At 48.3% G+C, this 21342-nt stretch overlaps 1 protein-coding gene across 3 annotated transcripts in view; it reads right to left on the reverse strand.

The window, feature by feature from the left end:
• Positions 1 to 21342, reverse strand: part of Erg (ETS transcription factor ERG) — a 155839-nt gene that overhangs the window by 23085 nt on the left and 111412 nt on the right. For all 3 annotated transcript variants that reach the window (XM_050162065.1, XM_050162067.1, XM_050162066.1), the window contains one exon: positions 7954 to 8105. In XM_050162065.1, coding sequence (XP_050018022.1) covers positions 7954 to 8105 — 152 coding nt within the window. The remainder of the gene's footprint in view (positions 1 to 7953; positions 8106 to 21342) is intronic.

Here is a 21342-nt window from a genome sequence, read left to right on the forward strand (position 1 = left end):
TCCTCTGGAGTTACTCTTTTTTTCCTGTGGCTAATTAAATGAACTATTGCAGCGCGGAGGCAAAACGTCAATGAGATAATGGGTGTGAAAACACTTGGCCAACAGTAACAAACCAGAGAGAAAAAAGACCCACACATGAGGGTTTGCAGAGTCAACTCTGCTAAAATGAAATAATGAATTCAATTTCCAGGGCTGCCTCTTCCTGTGTACATAAGAGCTTGATTTATCTTTTATTTTAAGAGCCTTTTGGGGGGTGCTTCTGTTGAATAAATCATAAGCCAAAGAAGATAAGACACTGTGTGTTCAGCCTCCTCCTGGGAGGTGAACTGTATGGAAACAGCCATGTTGTGTCAATATGGTTCCAAGAACAGCAAAAGGGCAAGGGACCAGAGATCCTCCTGCCTTTTCTGTATCTTATACCACATGATTAATAGCCCATAGGTTTATAAATTCTATTTTAGCCAACTAGATCTTAAAACATATAAGTACATCACCATATAGAGTTTCCCAATTATGTTATTCTTAATGCCTATGTAAGGAAGAGACACACGTGAGCAGGGCCGGAAAAAGTCATAAAGACTTTCTGTGTCTGGGGAGATGAGTCAGTGGGTAAAGACACTTGCTGCCAAGCCCGACAACCCGAGTGTGATCCTCAGGACCCACATGGTGATGGATGAGAAATGACACACCCAAGTGTCCTCTGACCCTCACACACTATCTATGGAGAGCCCCCATCTGCCTACACAACAAATAAATTAACATGCAATTGAAAAAAAAAAACAGAAAACCCTCTTCTAGTTCCATAAAACAAGATTCTGATCCAGTTGAGTTCATCAGTTGCCAGGAAAATATGAATAGATAGTGGCTGAAATTAGGGAAAGGGGTACTGTGCAGTCAATACCAGACTACACCGTCATTGTACACAAGCCCTAGCACGGGCAAACACTTCCATTTCCAAAGCCCTTCTAGAGGGTACGATTCAACATGAGCTGAACTGATGGAGAATATCAGCGAGATGCCTCCACAACAGAAAAGTAACTCTTGGCTAGGAAAAATGTAGACTATATAATAAAATACACCCCCAAGCCATATGGAAGGCCTACTGTAAAACAGGCCTGGTGCAAGGGAGCCAACCTGTATCTAAGACAAGTCCAGGGACTCGACATTTGGCCTCCCAATGAGGGCAGAGCCCTGTTTACAAAGCAGGCCCAGCAGAGAGCAGGAATTTCAGAAGTGCTCAATACCACAAACCGAAATTTGACCCCAAGCGAAGGACTTCCTCAAAGCTGTTTTTGAAACTTTCAAATTTATAATTGATGGCCTGCGGCTTACGTTAATCTACCCTCTTGGCCTTTAATTCTGTTCAGCTTGGCTAGAGAGCAAGGTCTGCTACAACACTGATCTTTTTAACACTCCGCCTTGTTAGCCTTTGAGATGGCAGAGACCAAGGTGATATTTGTGAATGTCCCTTTGCGTTCCTAAAAGCACGCTACTCACTGCCTGCAGAGTTCTAGAACTCACGTACACATGTACACGCATGCACACACCTGTCTTTGACTTACCAATTACTGAGAAAGGTAAATCAGACTCACACACTGAAATGGGTTTGTTTGTTCCCCTCGCCGTTGTTTATTAATTTTGAGGCTGTGTTACCAGGTACATGTGTTCATCATCATTATGTCTTTCCCATGAATTCAATATTACATAATAAACCTCTGTCATCCCTAATAGGGCTTTTTGCCTAAAATCTTATTTGTCAATGTTTTAGTTTTTTTTTAGATTCTTGTTAGCTTTTGATTAATATGTCTCATTCCAGCTGTTTACTATCAATTATGTCAGTGTGTGTGAAATATTTTACCAATATACACAATTGCTGGGTGAGTTATTTTATTGCAGCCTCTGGATTTCATACTTCCCATTGTTCTTGCTTTGCTGGCTCTGTTTTCACCTCCTTCCTAGGACCTAATTTAATTCATTGTGTTCATTATGATTTTATGTGCATGGGTGCCCCCCCACATGTCATGTGCCATGTGTGTGCAGTGCCAGTGGAGACCAGAAGAGGGCATCAGATCACTGGAGTTAAGGGCCACAAGCAGCTGTGAGCTGCCATGTGGTGCTGGGAATAGAACTTGGGTCATCTGCAAGAGCAGCCCGTGCTCTTAACCACTGTGAGCCACTGCTTTAACCCAAAGGTGATCTATTTTATTTTTTACGACCATCCCCTCTCCTACTGCCATTTGGCCACTTCCATGCTATTTCTCCTATTTCTTGATATTATTTAAAATAAATTTAAAGTTTTATCATCAAAGTTCTCTTTTTTTCTCAAACACCAAAAGCAAAGCTTCACTTCCAATCCCTTCTCCTACACGACAGCACTGCCCCACCACTGTTCCCGTTCCCCACCCAGGAGGCTTTGATGACTATTAACACAACCTAGAATCACCTGGGACGAGATTCCCAGTGGAGGATTGTCCATGCTGGGCTGGTCCATGAGTGTATCGATGAGAAATTGCATTAATTACGCTGACTGATCTGAGAAGTCCCAGCCCCCTGCAGGCAGCACCATTCCCTAGGCAGAGTTCCTCAACTGTATACAAGTGGAGGAAGGGTGCTGAGGATAAGAAAGCAAATAAGCATGATACACGCATGCAGTTCTCTGCTCCTGACTGTGGGAGTGTTTAAGCATGCTACATGTATGCAGTTCTCTCTGCTCCTGACTGTGGACATGATGTGAGTATGCTATATCATGAGTCTCTTGAGTCACTTTTGCCACAGCAGCATAGGTGAAACCAGGACGGAGACATGCTTGTTGCTCTGTGCCCGTCTCTCTCTAGACTTACACAGAACCAGCTTTTGGTTAAGGCCCATTTTTAAAACGTTTTTCCTGAAGGGAGGAACAGTTATCAATAGACTCACGCTGCTTGTAAATCTAATTTCATCCTCGATTTACATAATAAGTCAGAGTAATTCTGTACCCTTCTGTGTATTCTCACAAGGATTCTCTTCTTCATTTTGAACTATTAGAAAGGGTCATCGCAGAACCTCACTAACTCAACAAACTCCACTATATCATCCCCTAGCTCTTCTTGGGTGTTTTTGTTGGTTTATATGGGATTAAGAGTTTACATGGGAGTCACACAACACCGGGCTAGAATTCTGGTTTTTCACGACACTGGCTAGAGCACCCAGGTCAACTCTCTTGGTGTCGTAAGTTTTGTTTCTTCAGTAGAGTGAGAGCAATGGATATTCCCAGCATCATATCTTGGCAGGGTCTCCACCATTTCTAGAAATGCTGTGTCTGTGTGCTTGACAATCAATCATGCATAGACAGCAGGTGTCAAGTTGACAATCGTGTATATAAATATAGTAGGTGTCACTTGACAATCATGTGTATACATATATAGCAGGTGTTAGCTTGACAACCATGCTCATACAGTAGGTGTCACTTGACAATCATGCATATACAGTAGGTATCAGCTTGACAATCATGTGTATACAGTAGGTGTCAGGTTGACAACCATGTACACAGCAGGTGTCAGCCTGACAACCATGTACACAGTAGGTGCCAGCCTGACAATCATGTACACAGTAGGTGGCAGCCTGACAACCATGTACACAGTAGGTGCCAGCCTGACAATCATGTATACAATAGGTGGCAGCCTGACAACCATGTACACAGTAGGTGGCAGCTACCATCCATTTTCTTTCATAACATTCCAGTCTTACATATGACCCCCACAATTCCCTCAGCCACCAGCAGCTGATAATTTACAGATAAAGTGGTTTCAGTTATCACTTGTCTGGTGGTTTAGTTGGGAGACACATGACATAATGGGCGAGGCCACCAGGGTGGCGGGGTGACAGTGGCAGAGAAAGACGAAGCACTGATAGGATTCTACCAATGGGTTCTCTGCAGACCCGGGCCCCACTCAACTGTGTGGGTGCCTCTGGGACAGCGTCTTCATCTCTCTGAGTATTTATTTTCTCGTGGTTCATGGGAGACATTGAACTGTGGTTTCCAATCACCACACAACTCCCATGATCCCCTGGTTCCTGCTTAATAAGTGACAATTGTCATCAAGTCAACATGTGGCCTTTTCTGTGCCTACCTGCAGCTCTGTTATTAGGACGCCAGAAGCTCCTGGCACAACTTACCATCTGGTCACACAGGCCTCATAAATAACAGACCTGGAGCGAGGAAAATGTGAGGTCCAGCTATCGGAGCCTGGGGGGGGGGGGGGATCTAATCCTCGTCACCTGTTTCCTGGTGCGGCTCAGCAACGTCATTCTAGGGAGGGTCATGTCAGTCCCTTATCACTCTGAGAACTCAAAACCCTGTCGCACGAAGCCACGGAAGAGTCCTGGTAACCTGCTGCTGCCCTCCCCGGGCTGACTGCAGTGTAACTAACTCAGACTTTCCACGACAGTCAGAAGACCCAGGATGCTGAAAGGCTGAGCCACAACTGAAGCAGCAGGCAGTCAGGTCTGTAGGCTCCAAGAACACTGCTTCTGGAGTCTTGGCTGAGATAAGCATTACTTTTCCTATGAAACAACTTTTTAATTGTTTTCCCCAAATTGCAGTTTTTATCTTGACAACCAGGAGCTCAAAGCCACACTAGGGGCTTAACCACAGCGTCTTGGCTGACCCTGCCATCAGCGTGACTTCATTCTTCCCTCACATACTTAGTCTTCCATGTGTATTGTAATCACACTGCACTGAATCTGAATTTTGATTTTGGGTCACACGTCCTGTGGTCAATAGTTTACAGCTCATAAAGCATCTCAGGTATGTTTTAGAATTAAATCCATGTTCTCTATTTTTATAAACATACTCGTGTCTCATATAAGCATATAGACTGAAACAAAAACATGATGATTGGTCAGGTATCATAAGAAAAGCAATTGCTAGAGAGTTAAGCACATAGGTGTGGGGCACTGAAAAGAGGTTTTGAAGGATGCGCAGAGTTTGTCACCAAAGGAGGGAAGAAGGGTAGCACAGCCACACACACAGCACAGGCCCAGGCACTGGAGATGCAGGGTACGGGCAGCAGTGTGCCCGGAATAGAGTATGACTGAGGAGGAGCGAAGGAAACAGAGGCTGAGGAAAAGGCAGAGGCTGCAAAGGGGCCATGATGGCTATAAAGGAAACTTTCACAACCTCTCTTTTGCACAAACTACCTTTGCTTGGATATTCTAGATCACACGTCAGAGTCATTAATTTGAGCTCTGTACATTCTCCGGTCACCCGCCTGGGTGGGTCATGCTGAGTGCTCTCTGACCTCTCCCAAGAGACTGGCAGGAGTAACGGATGCTCAGGGGACAATTCCTGGGTGATCCGACATGGATGGGCTTGGAAAGATACCGAGCCGGGGCTTTGCAGCCTGAGTGTTTGGAGACGGAGAAGAAACAGTGCAGTCTCATAGGCGCCTTTGTCCATGGTGATGGAACACAGGAAAAGCTTAGAGAATGCAGAGCAAAGGAAGAGATGGGTGTGGCCACTCAGTCTCTGAGATACTCATATCAAAGGGTTTGAGCTGATTGTTCAAAAACAAAACTAAAATGTGGGCAAAAAAAGAGAGTGGTCTGAACAGCTCAACATTTTAGCACCTATTTTAGAGGAGAAACAAAAAGAAATGCTATAAACCGCTAAAATCAGAGGTCCTATTACACTGGTTCAGCATTTTGCAACTTTTAAGAATGTCATGAAGCCTGTGACCATGCCCGGCTCTGTAGTAACCCACACTGTTAGCACATCCTGGCATGCACCACCGATAATGAAATAGCAGCCTCGGTTCCACACGCTTCTAAGAATCACAGATGTATGCCAGGTGGTGGTGGTGCACTCCTTTAATCCCAGCACTTGGGAGGCGGCTCTCTGAGTTCAAGGCCAGCCTGGTCTACAGAGTGAGTTCCAGGACAGCCAGGGATACAGAGAGAAATCCCGTCTCAAGGAAACAAAATACAAAATACAAAAAAAAACAAAAAAGAATCACAGAGGCACACCCATCACACAGAGGACACGGCCCTTGGTGCAGGAGATTGTGAGATGCATGATGCTTACATTACACAGAGTACCAGCTCTCTGTGTGCACTTGGAACCCACTGTTTCTACACACCTATCTGCAGCCACAGCCTTGGAAACATCTGGAAATCAGACTTCAGAGTTAAACCTACTAGATTTGGGCTGTTCTGAGGAACCAAGGAGAGGAGACAGCTCTGGTTTGGGGCTCTGTGCCATCTGTCACAATGGAAATCAGAGCTGACACCAAATAGAGTTGAGGAAATGTATTTTCCCAGACTAGGGGGGCAAAGAACAATCCTTCTGGGTTTCCGTCAACACATCACCTGAGCCGCTCAGCACTTTATTATAAGTGGGCTTTGGTGTGATGATTTTTGCTAGTGCAGGTGTTTAGATGGGTGAGTGTAAGCTAGCATGCCTTCTAGAGGAGTGCAGTATCTCAGTGTATAATGAACTGATTGGGATGCAGTCTCTCAACAAGTAGAGGAGTGCACACGTTCATGTTTACGTGGATACCATGTATACCACACGTTCACACAGTTATCACATGTCACATGTTTACAGATAGATATACCATTTGTACCACATGTTCACACAGATATCATGTGTACCACATGTTTACAACGATACCATTTGTACCACATGCTCACACGGATATGTGTCCCATGTGTTTACATGGATACCATGTGTAGCACACGTGGGTCTCCCTTTATGTTAAATTCTCCATTTTGGTCACACACCTCATTCCTTTACTCTAAAGTTGAGTCTATCTTGATTTTGTATATGTCTGTCTCTCTCTCTCTCCCACCCTGCTCTGTCTGATATGAATGCCAGCAGGTAGTAATGGAAAGAGCAAATGCTGGAGAGCAGTTAAGGTTTCAGCTCACATTGTTGGGTACCAGGCACTACATCTAACCAGCAGGAGCTCCAGGAACCAGACACTTAGTTCTGAAGATTTCGACATGTGCAGAGCTCTCCACACCCCAAAAGTGCCTAAGTGAGGCAGCTAGAATACAGGTATTGCTGCTGACGGGATGGGTACAACAGCTTCTGCTGCTGCTAGTGTGTGTGTGTGTGTGTGTGTGTGTGTGTGTGTTCATCTGTGGACGTGTGAACACACATACCTGGAGCTTGACCAATAACTGAAAGATTCACAACTTGCAAAACCATCCACAGCTCACTGTCTTACCAACACCATTAACGGAATAACTGCCTACATTGGCATGAAGCAACCCGAGGAGGGCACAGCTGAAAGCAGCTTCCTTCAGAATGAAGAAACAGCCCTCTGCTCTGTGCCAGCCGGACGCCATCTGCAGAAGCACCTTTTGATTTGTCTGGCCATCACTGAACGAGTGCCTCTGAACGAGACCTGCTGACACTCACGGAAAGTTGACCGATCTGATTCCTCATCTCATGTTCCTCTGTGGAGAGGCCCAAGTCAGGCCCTTCTCCCTCGAAAAGACTTTACTAACACCGAGGCACCCTGACAACACCCCAGAAATACGAGACAGCCCAAAGCGACGCCACGCATCATGATTCTACACGGATAAAATGGAGGCTTCAGGCAGGCCTCGGCTCAGCCTGGTCCTCCATCTTACATGAATAAAACTTGGTTTGCCTCGGGTGAAGAGACGAAGTGTTTCAAGAGGAAGCCAGAGGCTGGGGTGGCTGGGGTTGGCTCCCCCGTGGGTTTCTACTTCCTCCTGTGCATGCTCAGCCATGGAACCTTTACCCCTCCACCCACTCTCTCAGTCTCTGGTGCAGCCGGCACTCATCAAGAACAACAGGACAGACTGACATGGGGCCGGGTGACACGGGGTGAAGCAGAGAGCAGACCCAAGCAGGAACGGTGGCCATGTCGTCCCTGACTAGGGATGGCCCATCTTTCCTGAAAGGAGGGATTGTTAACCAGAGCGAGACTCCAAGACTCTGACCTGCGGGGACGATCACTCTGCGCTCGCTTGTGGTCATGTTGGGGGGTGGCATGTGCTTCTCCTCCATGTAGCTGCTGTAGCTCATCCCCACGGGATCAGGGCTGTCCACCATCTTCCCACCTTTGGTCACGCTGCATGCATCAGGAGAGTTCCTGTGGGAGAAGAAGACAGGTTCTGCTGTCAGTAGGGTACCCAGAGGGCAGGGCTCGGCGCTAGTGATACATGGAGTGGGCCGAGGAGAAATGTGGGAAAGACCATGAAAGCATTACACGATCAGAGTAAGTCAGGCTGTGGTGGCGCACACCTTAATCCCAGCATTTGGGAAGCAGAGGCAGGTGGATCTCTGTGACTTCAAGGCCAGCCTGGTCTACAAGAGCTAGTTCCAGGACAGGCTCCAAACCTATAGAGAAACCCTGTATCGAAAAAAAAAACAAAACAAACCAACAAACAAAAAAGGTCAGAATATTATGGTACCCCAAATTCACACACTGAAGCTCTAAGCCCCATGCAATGGTATAGTAGAGAGGTAACCAGATTTAGCTCAGGTCAGGACGGTAGAGCCGGTGACAAAAGGATGAGAGGACAGTGAGGAACCAGAGAGCTGGCTCAGTGGGTAAATCGCTTATCAAACATAAAGGCTGGAGCTGGACCTTAGGGTCCACTAAAAAGCCCAGCACGCAGTGTGTGCACTCAGGGCCCCAGTGCTGCCCAGCCAGTTCAGCCTATTGGTGAGATCCATGCTTCAGGAAGAGACCTTGTCTCAGAGAATCAAGTGGAAGTGGAGAACCACACCAGGCACTGAACTCTGGCCTTCACAGGCAAGCGTATGAATGTGTATACCTGCACACACATGCACACACACATGCATACACACATGTACGAGACAAGCAAGTAGGAAGAAAGAGAAAGAGAGCCCCCCCCCAATTGTTTCACTCCCTCCATGTGAGGATGCAGCCACCCCTCACCCAAAGAGAACGCCCTTGGGTCAGTGAACATGGTGCTCTCTGGCACCTGACCTTGGCTGTCCCATCTTCAGAACCATGAGTAAAGAGTTCCTGTTGTCTCAGCATCCTGCACAGCCGTCTGCGACCATGCTGGGACCCACGCTCGGGAGAAACAGAGCACATACGTGGGAAGCCAAGCTGCTGTCTGGCTTCTATTTTGCTAACCGACTCCTGAAATTGTCGTGTCCAGACTCCCTCTGTGACAGCTGACTGGGAACACTCAGGGAACAGCGAGCTGCTGTTCATTCTCGCAGTGACAGCAAACAGGGCTAGCGGCAGACAGACACGGGGCCCGGGCTGCTCAGCCATGCTTTCCTGGGGTGATGCTTCTTTGGAAACCTCAGGGAAAATCCCCTCTCGGGTTCCCATTCCTGGACAAACACAGGATCTGGGGGACTGAGGACTGATGGTGATGGCGGTCAGGACGCAGTCGGGAAGCTGGAGAAGGTGGGGGACCGGGGTGAGGGAGGCCACTGAAGAGCCAGTGGCCTGAGAGAACCCAGAGAGTGACCTGAAGACGGCACTGCATATGAGAAGAGCTGTCTCCACTGACCCTGGGGACAGGCCACAGGAACCATCAGTAAGGCAGTCACTGTCTTTGCAAAAAGATTAACACTCCTTTCCAGGAAAAGAAAAGTGTCCGTGTGTGTGCGTCCGTGTGTGTGTGTGTGTGTGTGTGTGTGTGTGTATGAGTTCATGTGTGTGTATGTATATGCATGCAAATGTGCGTATGTGTGTATGTGCATGAGTCTGTGTGTGCGTGTGTATGTGGGTGCATTGTGTGTGTGCGTGTGTGTGTGCGTGTGTGTGCGTGTGTGTGTGTGTGTGTGTGTGTAAGTGATGTTTGAGAGACATAGGAATCAGGCCTTACAGGTAAACAGCAGGTAAGAAAACCAGTTTTAGGGGCTAGAGAGACAGTTCAGCAGTTATGGGCACATGCTGCACACCCACATGGTAGCTCAGAACCATCTGTAACTCCCGCTTTGGGAGGTCCGAAGCCCTCTTTTGACTGCTAAAGGCACTAGGCATGCACATACATACATGCATGCAAAACACACATACACATAAAACAAAATAAATATTTTCTAAAACAGAAGAAGAAATCCACCTTCATCAGGGAACTAAGAAATATATGGCCATTTTCTCAGACGGTTATTGCAGAAATGATGGCTACCCCATAGAGGAAGGATGATGGCCACCCTATAGAGGAAGGATGAAGGCTAGTCCAGGGATGAAGGCTAGCCCAGGGATGATGGTTACCCTACAGAGGAAGGATGATGGCTATCCCAGGGATGAAGGCTAGCCCAGGGATGATGGCTACCCTACAGAGGAAGGATGGAGGCTAGCCCAGGGATGATGGCTATCCCACAGATGGCTAACCCTGGATCACCTCAGCAATGATATCTCTACATTCTGGTTACATTAACTAGAGCAGAATTTAGGAATCACTTCTGAAGCTCTACCCAGCACATGGACTCATTGTGGTTTGGTTTCCATTTTCCGTATTCCTGGAAATCTTAGGCACCCCAAGGACTCCTGACTTTAGATGTTCTATCCAGTGTTGAAGACTGTGATTCCGCCTCTATGGGACCTTTGTTTGTCTCCTCCAGTGCTTGTTAGCTGCATCTTTGGAAGGTAACTTGCAGAGTCACCGAACTTCGGGCTTACAATAGACTTGACCTTTGAGTTTGAGAAGGGCCAAAGCACCTAAGGCAGGCAGGTGTGCAGGGCTACTTTCTGAGCAAGGTAGAACTGAAATGGAGTCGTGAAATTCATCTCTCATCCAGAGGCCTCGACAAAACTGTGAACAGGAAGGCCTGGCCAAGGACCCAGTGCCCAGGGAGAGTTTACACAGTACCCACGGGCTCTGAAAAACGATTTCTTTTCAGCATCACTTGCCAATGCATCCAGAACCACAGAGCAGCTCAGTGCTGGCACCAAGGAGACATCAACAAGCTATCTGTGCAGGTCATGCCAGGGTTACACACCGAGTTCCTACCAAGACCCCGGGAAAGACAGACTGTTGTCTTATAAAGTTCTCACGGCTGTGACAACATGAAGGCAATTTAAATAATAACTGTCCACGTTCCCACGGAGCAGGGCCTGTGTGTTTCCAGTGCTGTCGACACAGCCATGATTTCTGCTTGATGTTATAATATTTTCCTGGCTGAAAACGATTATCTCTGTGAGACTCATCCTAATATCAAACCACACAGTATCTTTGCTGGAGACAGAGTTTCCTAACCCTTTGGAAAAATCCGTCAACCTAGTGTTATAGGAATGGTTTGGTATGTTGTCTCACAGAGGCTTGGGGAGAGAAGTTAGGGGTTTGAAGGAGTTTTTTTGACAGTAGGTGGTACCCAGGGCAAAAGAGCAACATTAGATATGACTGCTTATTAACATTAGATATTAAGTAAAATCCACTGCTTATCCATCTACTGCAACATACTGAGTGCCTACAGTATACCAGGCACCGGCAGTTCTTTCTTTTCCAGCCAAAGGAATGAATCACCAGAACGGTGAAGGCCAGAAAGAGGTGGGATTGGGGTTTAACCACCTCTTTGTCTATCACCACATAAGTGTGTGTGTGTGTGTGTGTGTGTGTGTGTAGACACACGGGTGCCACCGTGTGCTTACAGACCACGGGTGCTGCTCCTCACCTACTTCCCTACTTGAGATAAGGTCTCCTGGTGTTTACCATTGTGTAGATCACGCTAGCTGGCCCTGGAGTTTCTTAGGAATCCCATATCTGATCTTCCTACAGTGCTTTAGAACAGTAGAACAACACACACTCATAGACACACACTCATACACATACACACACACACACTCTGCCCCATCTGGCTCTACATGGGTTCTGGGAGTCTGAACTCCAATCCTCACATTCGTGTGACAAGTACTTACCTACTGAGCCACATCCTCAGCCCTCCTCTAATTGTTGACAGTTTAATTTTCCTGTCTGAGGACAAGAACTCCATACACTGATTTTGGGAGTTTTTCTACTAAATGAAGCAGACCCCCCTCACCAAATATGGGTATAATAAGCTGTCATGTTGCATTTTGACAGTATGTGCCCAAACTATATATAACTATTTAAAGTAAAGTCAAAGCCAGGGATAGTAGATGGTGAAACAGGAGGATCACGAGTTTGAGGCCAGCCTGGGCTACAGAGTGAGGTTGAGGCCAGCCTGGGCTATGCAGTGAGACTATCTCTAAACAAGCAAGCAAGCACAGCAGGTCACCTTTAGCAAAGCTACTCTGCACTCATTTTATAACTGGCAGGCATAATTCATGTCAATAACGAGTCTCTAATCCCATCCCTCATCACAAAAAGACCAAAATGAAACCATCAGACCCATTTCCAAAACTTATATCTCGAGAATAATAGGTAAAATATATAGTGTCTCACCCTATTACATTTAGTTATTAAAGGAAGAAGATGGGATGAGACATGATTTTGACAGTTATTCTTTTTTTCAATAACGAAGAAACTCTTAACTCTGAGAGGAAAGGTCATCCTTCGTGCATGGTCCAGTGCCCAGCACAACTTTCCAGCAAACACTAAGTAGGTGGAGTAATTCTCATTATCATCTTGCCTTGTCAGCTCTCAGAGCTTGCCATAGGAAGACCTGGCACTGACGTGTGGAGCCCGGCCTGATGGCAGCCAGTCCTCACAGCAGCTCAACAGATATCACCTCCATCTTACAGAGTAGAGAGCACACGGGAGATGAGGTAGGGTGGAGAGGGGGGATGGAGAGGGGGTTAGTGGGCAGGAGCAGCACTGGCTGCTCTTCTGTAGGACCTGGCTTTCATTCCCAACGCACACATGGCTTCTCACAGCCATCTGTAACCCCAGTCCTGGGAGATCTGATGTCCACTAGCTTCCTTGGACACTGGGCATATAAGCAGTGCACAGACATATACACAGCGCAAAACACCTATACCCATAAAATAAGATTGGGGACGGAGTAGAGGTTCCCAGAAGTAACAAGCTAGAATGTCAGGCTCAGTGGCCTGAACTCACCATGCTTCTTCACCTGCAGAGAACGCCTGATCAGAGTGAAGGGAAAAGGCTCTGCTTTGAAAGACAAACACCCTAATTTGAGGTAGACAAGAACTCCCTAGGCTGCATGTTATTGTAGTTTAAAGTCTACAGTACAGCCCTGGCGTGCTATTCTAGCTAGGGATCCAATCATTCCCTGGCATAGCCCATGCACACACAGACACACACACACAGACACACACAGACACACACACACACACACAAGAACAAGGGCCAGAAGAAAGGAAACCCTTTTCAAAGTCATCAGTTGAGATATTATTTTACTTAAGAAAAAGAAATCTTATCAGGATCAGAAACAGGACAGCATCCTTTTAAACGCCTCACGGAACCTGGAGAGGTGGCGCAGCAGTTAGGAACACTGGCTGCACTTCCAGAGGACCCGAGTTTGGGTTTTCAACACCCAAATCAGTCAGATTATAACTACATGTAAGTTCAGTCCCAAGGGATCTGACGCGCTCTTCTGGCCTCCACAGGTACCCACACACACAGCATAGACTTGTACAGACACACATACATGTAAATAAAAAAAATAAATAAATCTTGAAAACCACAATCCCACAGTTCTCCAAGCGAGCTGATCCTGTCCCCATGGTAGTAAGCCTTACTGTCACGATAAATCGGGAGAGAGGGGACGACTTGCCCGAAGCTACATGACCAGTCCTGGAAGAACTAGCATTCAAATTCTGGCAGCCAGGGTCCTGAACTCCAGCTGTTTAGCGGCTACAACATCACTGGTTCATTCGCCCAAGCAAGACGTGGTCGGGTGATCTCTCAAAAGACTCCCTTTCCTCAGTACTGAGTATTTCCCCGAGTCTCCTCCTCAGAGGGGAGCTGGCTAGTGAGGGTGCGTTATTCTGTTGACTGCACGAGGGTGCCCACATGGAAGGAAGGCAGAGCTTCTGGGAGAGCTCTGAAGAAGGCCTTGCCCGTGTGGACATACATCCGATGTTGAAATTTGATTGGAAGGGTCACTTGACTCTGCAGTTGAAGGCCACATGTTCTTCCTTGGAAGATTCAGGGGCTGCCCTGCAGGGTGCATGCTCCTCAGAGATGGTGGATGAAAGAAAACCAGAACAGAGAGCCCGAGGCCAAGAGAGCTGAGTGGGCACGACCTGACTCAGATCGTCGACCGAAGAGAACGTCGAGGACCAGGACAGACAACAGGCTGCTGGGAAGTGGCATACGGCCCAAGAAGAAAATCTCTCTCGGTTGTTTCCATACGTACCTTTTTTATTTTTTTAAGAGAGGGTAATACCCCTGGAAAAACCTACTAAGAAATGTAAAATGAGGTTTTCGGTCTTTGGAAAACAAAATAAACTTGGCGTCTGCAGTCTATTTTCTGACGTGGCGTCTACTTACGGCAGGGCAGATTCCATCATGGAATAAGGCACAGTAAATGGCAGAGCCCTGGCCGTTAGCCTGGCGAGGGTGGCTGCTGTCCGTGCTGTGTCACCTGTCACCACCACCCTGGTGGCTGAGATGGTCCTCACTTCTCTAGGGTGTACCGGGTACAAACCTTGGTTCACCCTCCCTTTAGAACACTTAGAGGATACACTCAGTTCTGCACAAAGCCCAAGGTCAGTCAAGATGGAACTTGGGAAACCCAGGCACCTTCGTTTTGGGTAGGTAGAGCCTACCCGCCAAACCTGTTAAACACCTGGCTGTCCTTCAAGGCCGGTTCTCCATCCCCTAGCTCTCTCTCGTTCCCTGCACAGAAAGGTGACTCTTTGGGGCCTTTCTCTTTGTCCTACACTGGGACATTCCTAGCTGTCCTTTCAAATGTCCTTGCTGCTATGACAGGATTCTCCTTCCCAGAGACAAACCCAAGCAGCTAGATCCAATATGCCCCTGTCCTTGACCTACAGGGAGGAGAGCACACTCCCCTGGGCAAATCACCTCATTCTCACCTACAAATGTGCCTACAGCCTTCTATAGCAAGCACTGCCTCAGGTGCAGGGAGACATCAGTGTCCCTGTCCTCAGAAGGCGACACTGGAGTGGCTAAGGCCCCTTACTTTAATTTCATATTCCAGTATGATCAGAAGCTATGGCTGGCAAGCTAGTGCAGCCAGTAAAATTCTTGCCTTTACTAAGATAGTGATCCTCAGAACTAAGTGAAAAACCAGCCTAGGGAAGCTGGAGACAGGGGATCCCTGGAACTCAGTGGCCAGGCAGCCTAGCCTCCTGGGTTAACTCCAGTGAAAGACCCTGTCTCGGGTAACAAAACAAGAGAGTGGTGCCTGAGGAATGAAGGCCAGGTTGTCATCTTGCTTCCATGTGTTCTTACAGGCAAGGGTGCACACACACACACACACACACACACACACACACACACACGCATGCACACACGTTAACAAAGATGCATGAAGGTACAGCATCCTAAGAGAGGAAAGTCATTTCCGTGAGCCACCCCACCCCACACAGGGCTGGTGGGGATGAGTTCTCCAGGCCTGGGTCCCACCAGAGTATAACTCAATCTAACTCCCAGAGCCCCTGCCAGGCGTTAATTAGCCAAACCACCCGTCCCAGGTTTCACAGCGTGAATGGAAGCAACTCCCCACAAAAGGTATTTTTAGGACCCCAGACAAGGAATGGATTGTCTGGCCAGCTCCGGGGTAATTTGTGGGTCTGTTTTATTTCTGAATCAGACGCAGTGGAAAAGCTGCTTCAGACCCCACGGCCGGAGCGGCGGGTGGGGCCCGGCGTGACTCATGTGTAGCTCGGGCTCAAACTGAAACGGTGCACACTTGTCTTCACAGCTGAGGGTTATTTTTACTCTGGCTAAATATTCTCTTACACCTGGAATCTCTCCCTCTTCCCAGCAACCCTGGTCCTCCCCTTCTCTGAAGCAGTCGAAGACGAAATGAATTAAATGCTAACTCGACAACAGTTAGTTCTTTGTCTCCGCGACGGGGCCTGACATTTCCCTGGAGAAGTTTAATTATTTAAATGCATGTTTCTATTTATAGCCAAAGATGGCTATCAGCAGGCCAGGACAGTGCCTCACTTGGGTCTTGAGGACTAGAGGGAAATTCAAACTTTGTGGAGGGATTGATGTTTAGGATTAGAATATGACTTCTATAGTTCCTCAGCGAAGACTGGACACAGCATCTCTGCTACATGTGAGTTTCTTTAGCTTTATTTGAAAGATATTTTTTCAGAGAGAAAAAAAACCCACTGAGTCATCATTCTGGGGCTCTGAGGGGGTGTGTGCATGCGTGCGTGTGCGTGTTCATGTGTGAGTGTGTGTACGCCTATGTGTGTATTCATGTGTGTGTATGTCTATGTGTGTGCATGTGCGTGTGAGTGTGTGGTATGCATATGTGTCTGTGTGTGTTAAGAGAGAGATGTATGGTGTGCATGTTTCTCTCTGTGTGTGTATGGTGTGTATGTGTCTGTGTCTATGCGTGTACTCATGTGTGTGGTGTATGGTGTGTGTCTATGTGTGTATTCATGTGTGTGTGGTGTGCATGTGTCTCTGTGTATGTGAATATTCATGTGTGTGATGTATGGTGTATGTGTGTGTGGTATATGTACTGTGTGTGTTTGATTTTGTTTAGTACATGTATGTGCACGCATGAGGAAGCCAGAGGTTGAAGTCGGATGTCACTTCTCAGTCTGCTTCCAGCTTGTCTCTCACTAGAGCTGACGGATTTCCCATCAGTCCAGGATAGCTTGCCAAGGAGACCCAGGGAGGATCTACCTGTCTCCGCCCCCACCAAGGGTGAGATTAGAGGCATGTGCCACACTGCCAGGCCCAGCTTTCACAGGGACGCTAGGGATCCAGGCTCAGGTCCTCATGCTCGCACAGCAAGCTCTAATCCCAAGCTTTGGATTTTTGTGTTTCAAAATATGTGAATTCCGGTCAACTGATGACTTCACTTTCAATGCAGAAAATGCCAGAGTCAGGCCCTTTCCCCCCTTCAGCTGCAGCCAATCAGCAACCCTGGGGAGGACTGCAGCCTTGTGTCCCTTCTTTCACAAAGTGGTCTGCATGTGTTTGACCTTCAAAGGGAGTAACAATGGCAGGACACTAAGGAGAAGCGAGGAAGGGGAGCGAGACAGGAAATGACAGAACTTCTGTGCCCCCCCAACCTTGTCCTCTGTGTACCCACGTCCCCCTTTTGCAGCATGGGGTCCACACAAGTAAAAGGAGCCACAGGTCCCTCTGTGGCAAGTGCGGGTGGGTCCCCACTGAATTCTGACAGAGTTGTGTGAACTCTGGAAGGAAGCCAGGACACAAGGACCGAGCCCTCCCCTCGGGGTGGGATTGGTGTCTTTATACACAAAAATTCCAGGGCTGGGGGATGGCTCACTGGATAAAGTGTTTGTCACGCAAGAGTTCAGAGGAGGCAACTCGCTTGTCAGTGCAAGTCAGAGCCCCGAGGCAGAAAGGAGCAAATGCAATTAGTCCAGGGACTGTCACTGACCCCCAAATAATGCTGAAGGCTCCCCAAGTCCAAGACAGCATATGTATAGCAATCCCAAGTGAGGAAAAAAACGCAAGTGGGAAAAGAGGCCTGTGAACTGCTCACACATCCAAGCCGAGTTCACTGCACAAAGAGAGAGTGCTTGGCCCTGAAGAGCTGCATTATGGATCATGTGCAACAGGTACACAGAGCCATTTCTAACAGCGGCAGACAAAGCATGAAGAGCGAGCCCCGAACACAGGACTTTAACGTTCTAGTGCAGTGAAGATCACCGAGGGCCATCAGGAAGGGTGGCACAGTTCCCACGGGAGACCCCGTGGGGTTGGCGCAAAGGTGAGAGACGTACAATAGCAACTCTGACTAGATCAGGTCAAGTGCAGACATGAAATCGGAGAGAGGAGAGGAGGGGGCACACACTACTGTGCTACTATTCCCTGGAGAAGACTCTGCCATCCCTGCCAGCAAAGGAAATGTTCAGCTAAGTGGGGAGGCTCAGAGGGAATGAGGAGGAATGTGCTTAAGTGTACAATACATGCTCACACACACGCACACATTCACGTGTGCATGCACACACACACAACATACAGATACACATACCACATACACAGTGTCTTTCAGACATTCCACCCTCCTCCTGTGGGCAAAAATCCCTTGGGCTGGGACCCATCGGTGGAATGGGCAAAGGTTTACAGCACCAACGGAGGCAGGAGTGCCCGCCATGTTTACCTGGTACTTGTTGGAGCCCAGTCACAGTGAGAAAGAGGTCACTGAAGAGGAGCCCGGGCTGTGAACCCAAGTTGCTTTCTAGCTCTGATTTGCCCAGTGTGCTTGATTGACAGCCTCTACCCTTGCTTCCTTCCTTCCTCACCCTGTCCACTCCAGTAGCAGATGACTTAGCTCCTGTCCCTGCCAATGTGTATCCCAACATGTCTCTCCCTGTCGCTCTGCTGCTCCGCAGAGACCCAGCACAACACAGCCTGGTGTCCTACAAGAGCACCCAACTCTCAGGCTCAGCCCAGGAGCCGGCAGAGCGGTGGAGTCTGGATACACTCCTTCTCTGGCAAGCTTCCAGGCTGACTGCGATAAAGCCAGGGTCCCTCCCAGTACCCTCTGCAAACTCCTTCGGTGACTGCTCCTCCTGGTCCCCATATGCCAGCATGACAGCCTTCTTGTGGGTTCAGGATAATCACGGGGCCTTTGCAGGGCACCCTTTTATCCTAGGATGTCCTCCCACTGTTCAACCAAGAGATCTTCTCCTTCTCTGTTATTGGGTATTTAACTAAATGCCACTTTCTAAGAGGTGACCCTGTTGTCCAAGGTGGAGACAGGGTGGGGGGATCAAGAGTTCAAGGTCATCTCTAGCCACGCTGCACATTTAAGGCGAGCCTTTGGATACATGAGTCCCTATGTCAAAGTTTAAAAAACTACTTTAAAATATACCAAAGACGTCTTGCTATTGACCACAGGCAAGAGTGAGGTAGGTCCCAGGTGACACCAAGAGCCAAGGCCCAGGGAACTTCATCACCTACCATCCACACCCCACCAGGCACAGGATCCTCATGAGTTAAGAGAGAGGCTGACCCCTGTTGGGGGAGGACAGCCCTCCTAAGAGAGATCCTGACCCTGTGGGGGAAGGACAACCCTCCTAAGAGAGATGCTGACCCCTGTGGATTGAGGACATTCCTCCTAAGAGAGATGCTGACCCTGTGTGGGGAGGACGGTCCTCCTAAGAGAGATGCTGACCACTGTGGATGGAGGACAGCCCTTCTAAGAGAGATGCTGACCCTGTGTGGGGAGGAAAGCCCTCCTAAGAGAGATGCTGACCCTGTGGGGGGAGGACAACCCTCCTAAGAGAGATGCTGACCCTGTGGGGGAAGGACAGTCCTCCTAAGAGAGATGCTGACCCTGTGAGGGGAGGACAGCCCTCCTAAGCACAGACCTTTCTACCTGCTGACTCTGCACCCAGATACTGGGTTGCCTCTCCCGTCCCTCAGTGGTACCCCAGAGTGGTGCTTCTCAGCTCCCAGAATGCCACGATGAGGGCAGTGTTCCTTGTTGCCATGCAGATTTAACCCACATTTCTTCTGATTCCAGAGCCTGGAGATCTATAGACACTGAGCTCTTGTCCCCAGGTCCTGACTCAGGGCCTCATTTTGAGAAGCATCACCCCAAGGACACCCTCATCTGATGGAATCAATGAGTTCCTGGATCCAAGAAGTTTGGGGACAGGCCTGGGAGTAGGGCACCTAGCATGGGAGCCCAGCTCATGAAGTTCCAGTAGCTTTGGGACCTTAAGCAGGCCGCCAAGAATTGCCATCAAGGAAATGTGATATATATACACACATATGGAATATTTTTCAGCCATAAAAGTGGACAAAGTTATATAGTTCACAGAAAAGGAAGATTATTGGAGATAATCATATTAAGTGAATTAAGTCTGCCTCAGAAAGACAAATTTCATGGTTTCTGTGATTTATGGTTGTTATATTTTTTACTGATACATTAAATCATATATCAACACATGACCTGAAAGTGTAAGTACCACTGTCTCGATTGATGAAAGAGAGAGGAGAGCCAAGGAAGCAGCCTGCTGGGCAGAGCCCAGCACCTGGCAGTGGAAGGCAGTTGGTGTGGACATGCCTTAGGGAACACTAGCTCTGGCCTGTGCGGCCAGCCTACAGTGAATCGCGGATACCCCACTGCAGATGGAGCTGTTGGAGGCTGGCACCTGGGAGAGCCTAGAGCCCCAGGGGACTCTATGTGTGCAGCACTAGCAGCTGGTTTCAGTTTTGTACACTGCCAGCCTCCGATTGTGGGAACCCCAGGGTGTTTCCTGTGAGGGAGGTCTGAGGGAAGAAAGGAGGGAGACAGAATTACCACCGAACCCTGAAGCTGGGAGGCGATGGCCACTGTGTACAGGACGACTTGAAATTAGCTTCTGTCTGCAAGAATCTGCATAGACAAGCCAGACCCTCAAGGACTTCCCTGCTGTCTCGTGCAGTGGCAGCAACAGCAGTGGCGGCAGAGGGGGCAGAAGCAGCAGCAGCTCCTGCCGTCTCTTCATTATGTTTTATAAAAATAATGTGAACGGTAACAGTGCTCACCCTGACCCTGTGTCTTATTTCAGGAGCTTGGGGGCCTGAGGTCTAGCAGTATTCCACCATGCTTCTTTCTCCTCTCCTCCCTCTCCTCTTCCCTCTCTCTCTCCCTCCCCTCCCCTCCTCCTCTCCCTCCTTCTTCTTCTTCCTCTGCTGGCTCCTATGCAGTCACGGATAGACAGGGATTCGGAGAAAGTCACAGCTAAGAGCTCTGCTTTGTGAGGATGGAGACGCCTTGTTCTGACAAGGACAAGGCAACACAATGCACTCCACTTGTTAAGTCACTTAGAGCAGCAGGGCCCATGCGGGTCCTGGGCCAAATGCCACAGCCAGAGTCAGCTTTTGAACTTGGCTTCAAAAGGCATATCACTGCAGGAAGACTTACCCCATGGAAGCCCATATCAGAAAGAGTCAGGAAAAGCCACGGGGCTGGGGACAAGGAGAGGGGCCAAGTCTTCAGCAGACCTGAAGGGAACCGACATAGCCAATCATGGAGTCCTCCTGTTGCCCCTTGTCTGCGGGTGAGCCGAGCCCTGTTCTCAGCTTCTAAGTACTGAGGCCCTCAGTAGAGGATGGACGTCTCTAAGCCCTGCCTCCACTCCAGTACTTCTCAGTGTAGTGGTACAGTCCTACACCCTCAGTCCTTACAAGGCAGAAGCAGGAAGATCCTGACTTCAAGGGCAGCTTTGTTACACAGTGGGCTTTGTCTCAAAAAAAAAAAAAAAAAAAAAAAAAAAAATGAAATGAAAGAATGTAAGGAATTTCAGTAGTGTAAAAGCTAAAAAGCAGCTGTGA

Source organism: Alexandromys fortis, unplaced genomic scaffold, assembly GCF_014885135.2.
Source record: "Alexandromys fortis isolate MF-2015 unplaced genomic scaffold, M_Fortis_MF-2015_v1.1 scaffold_128, whole genome shotgun sequence".
NCBI lineage: Eukaryota > Metazoa > Chordata > Mammalia > Rodentia > Cricetidae > Alexandromys > Alexandromys fortis.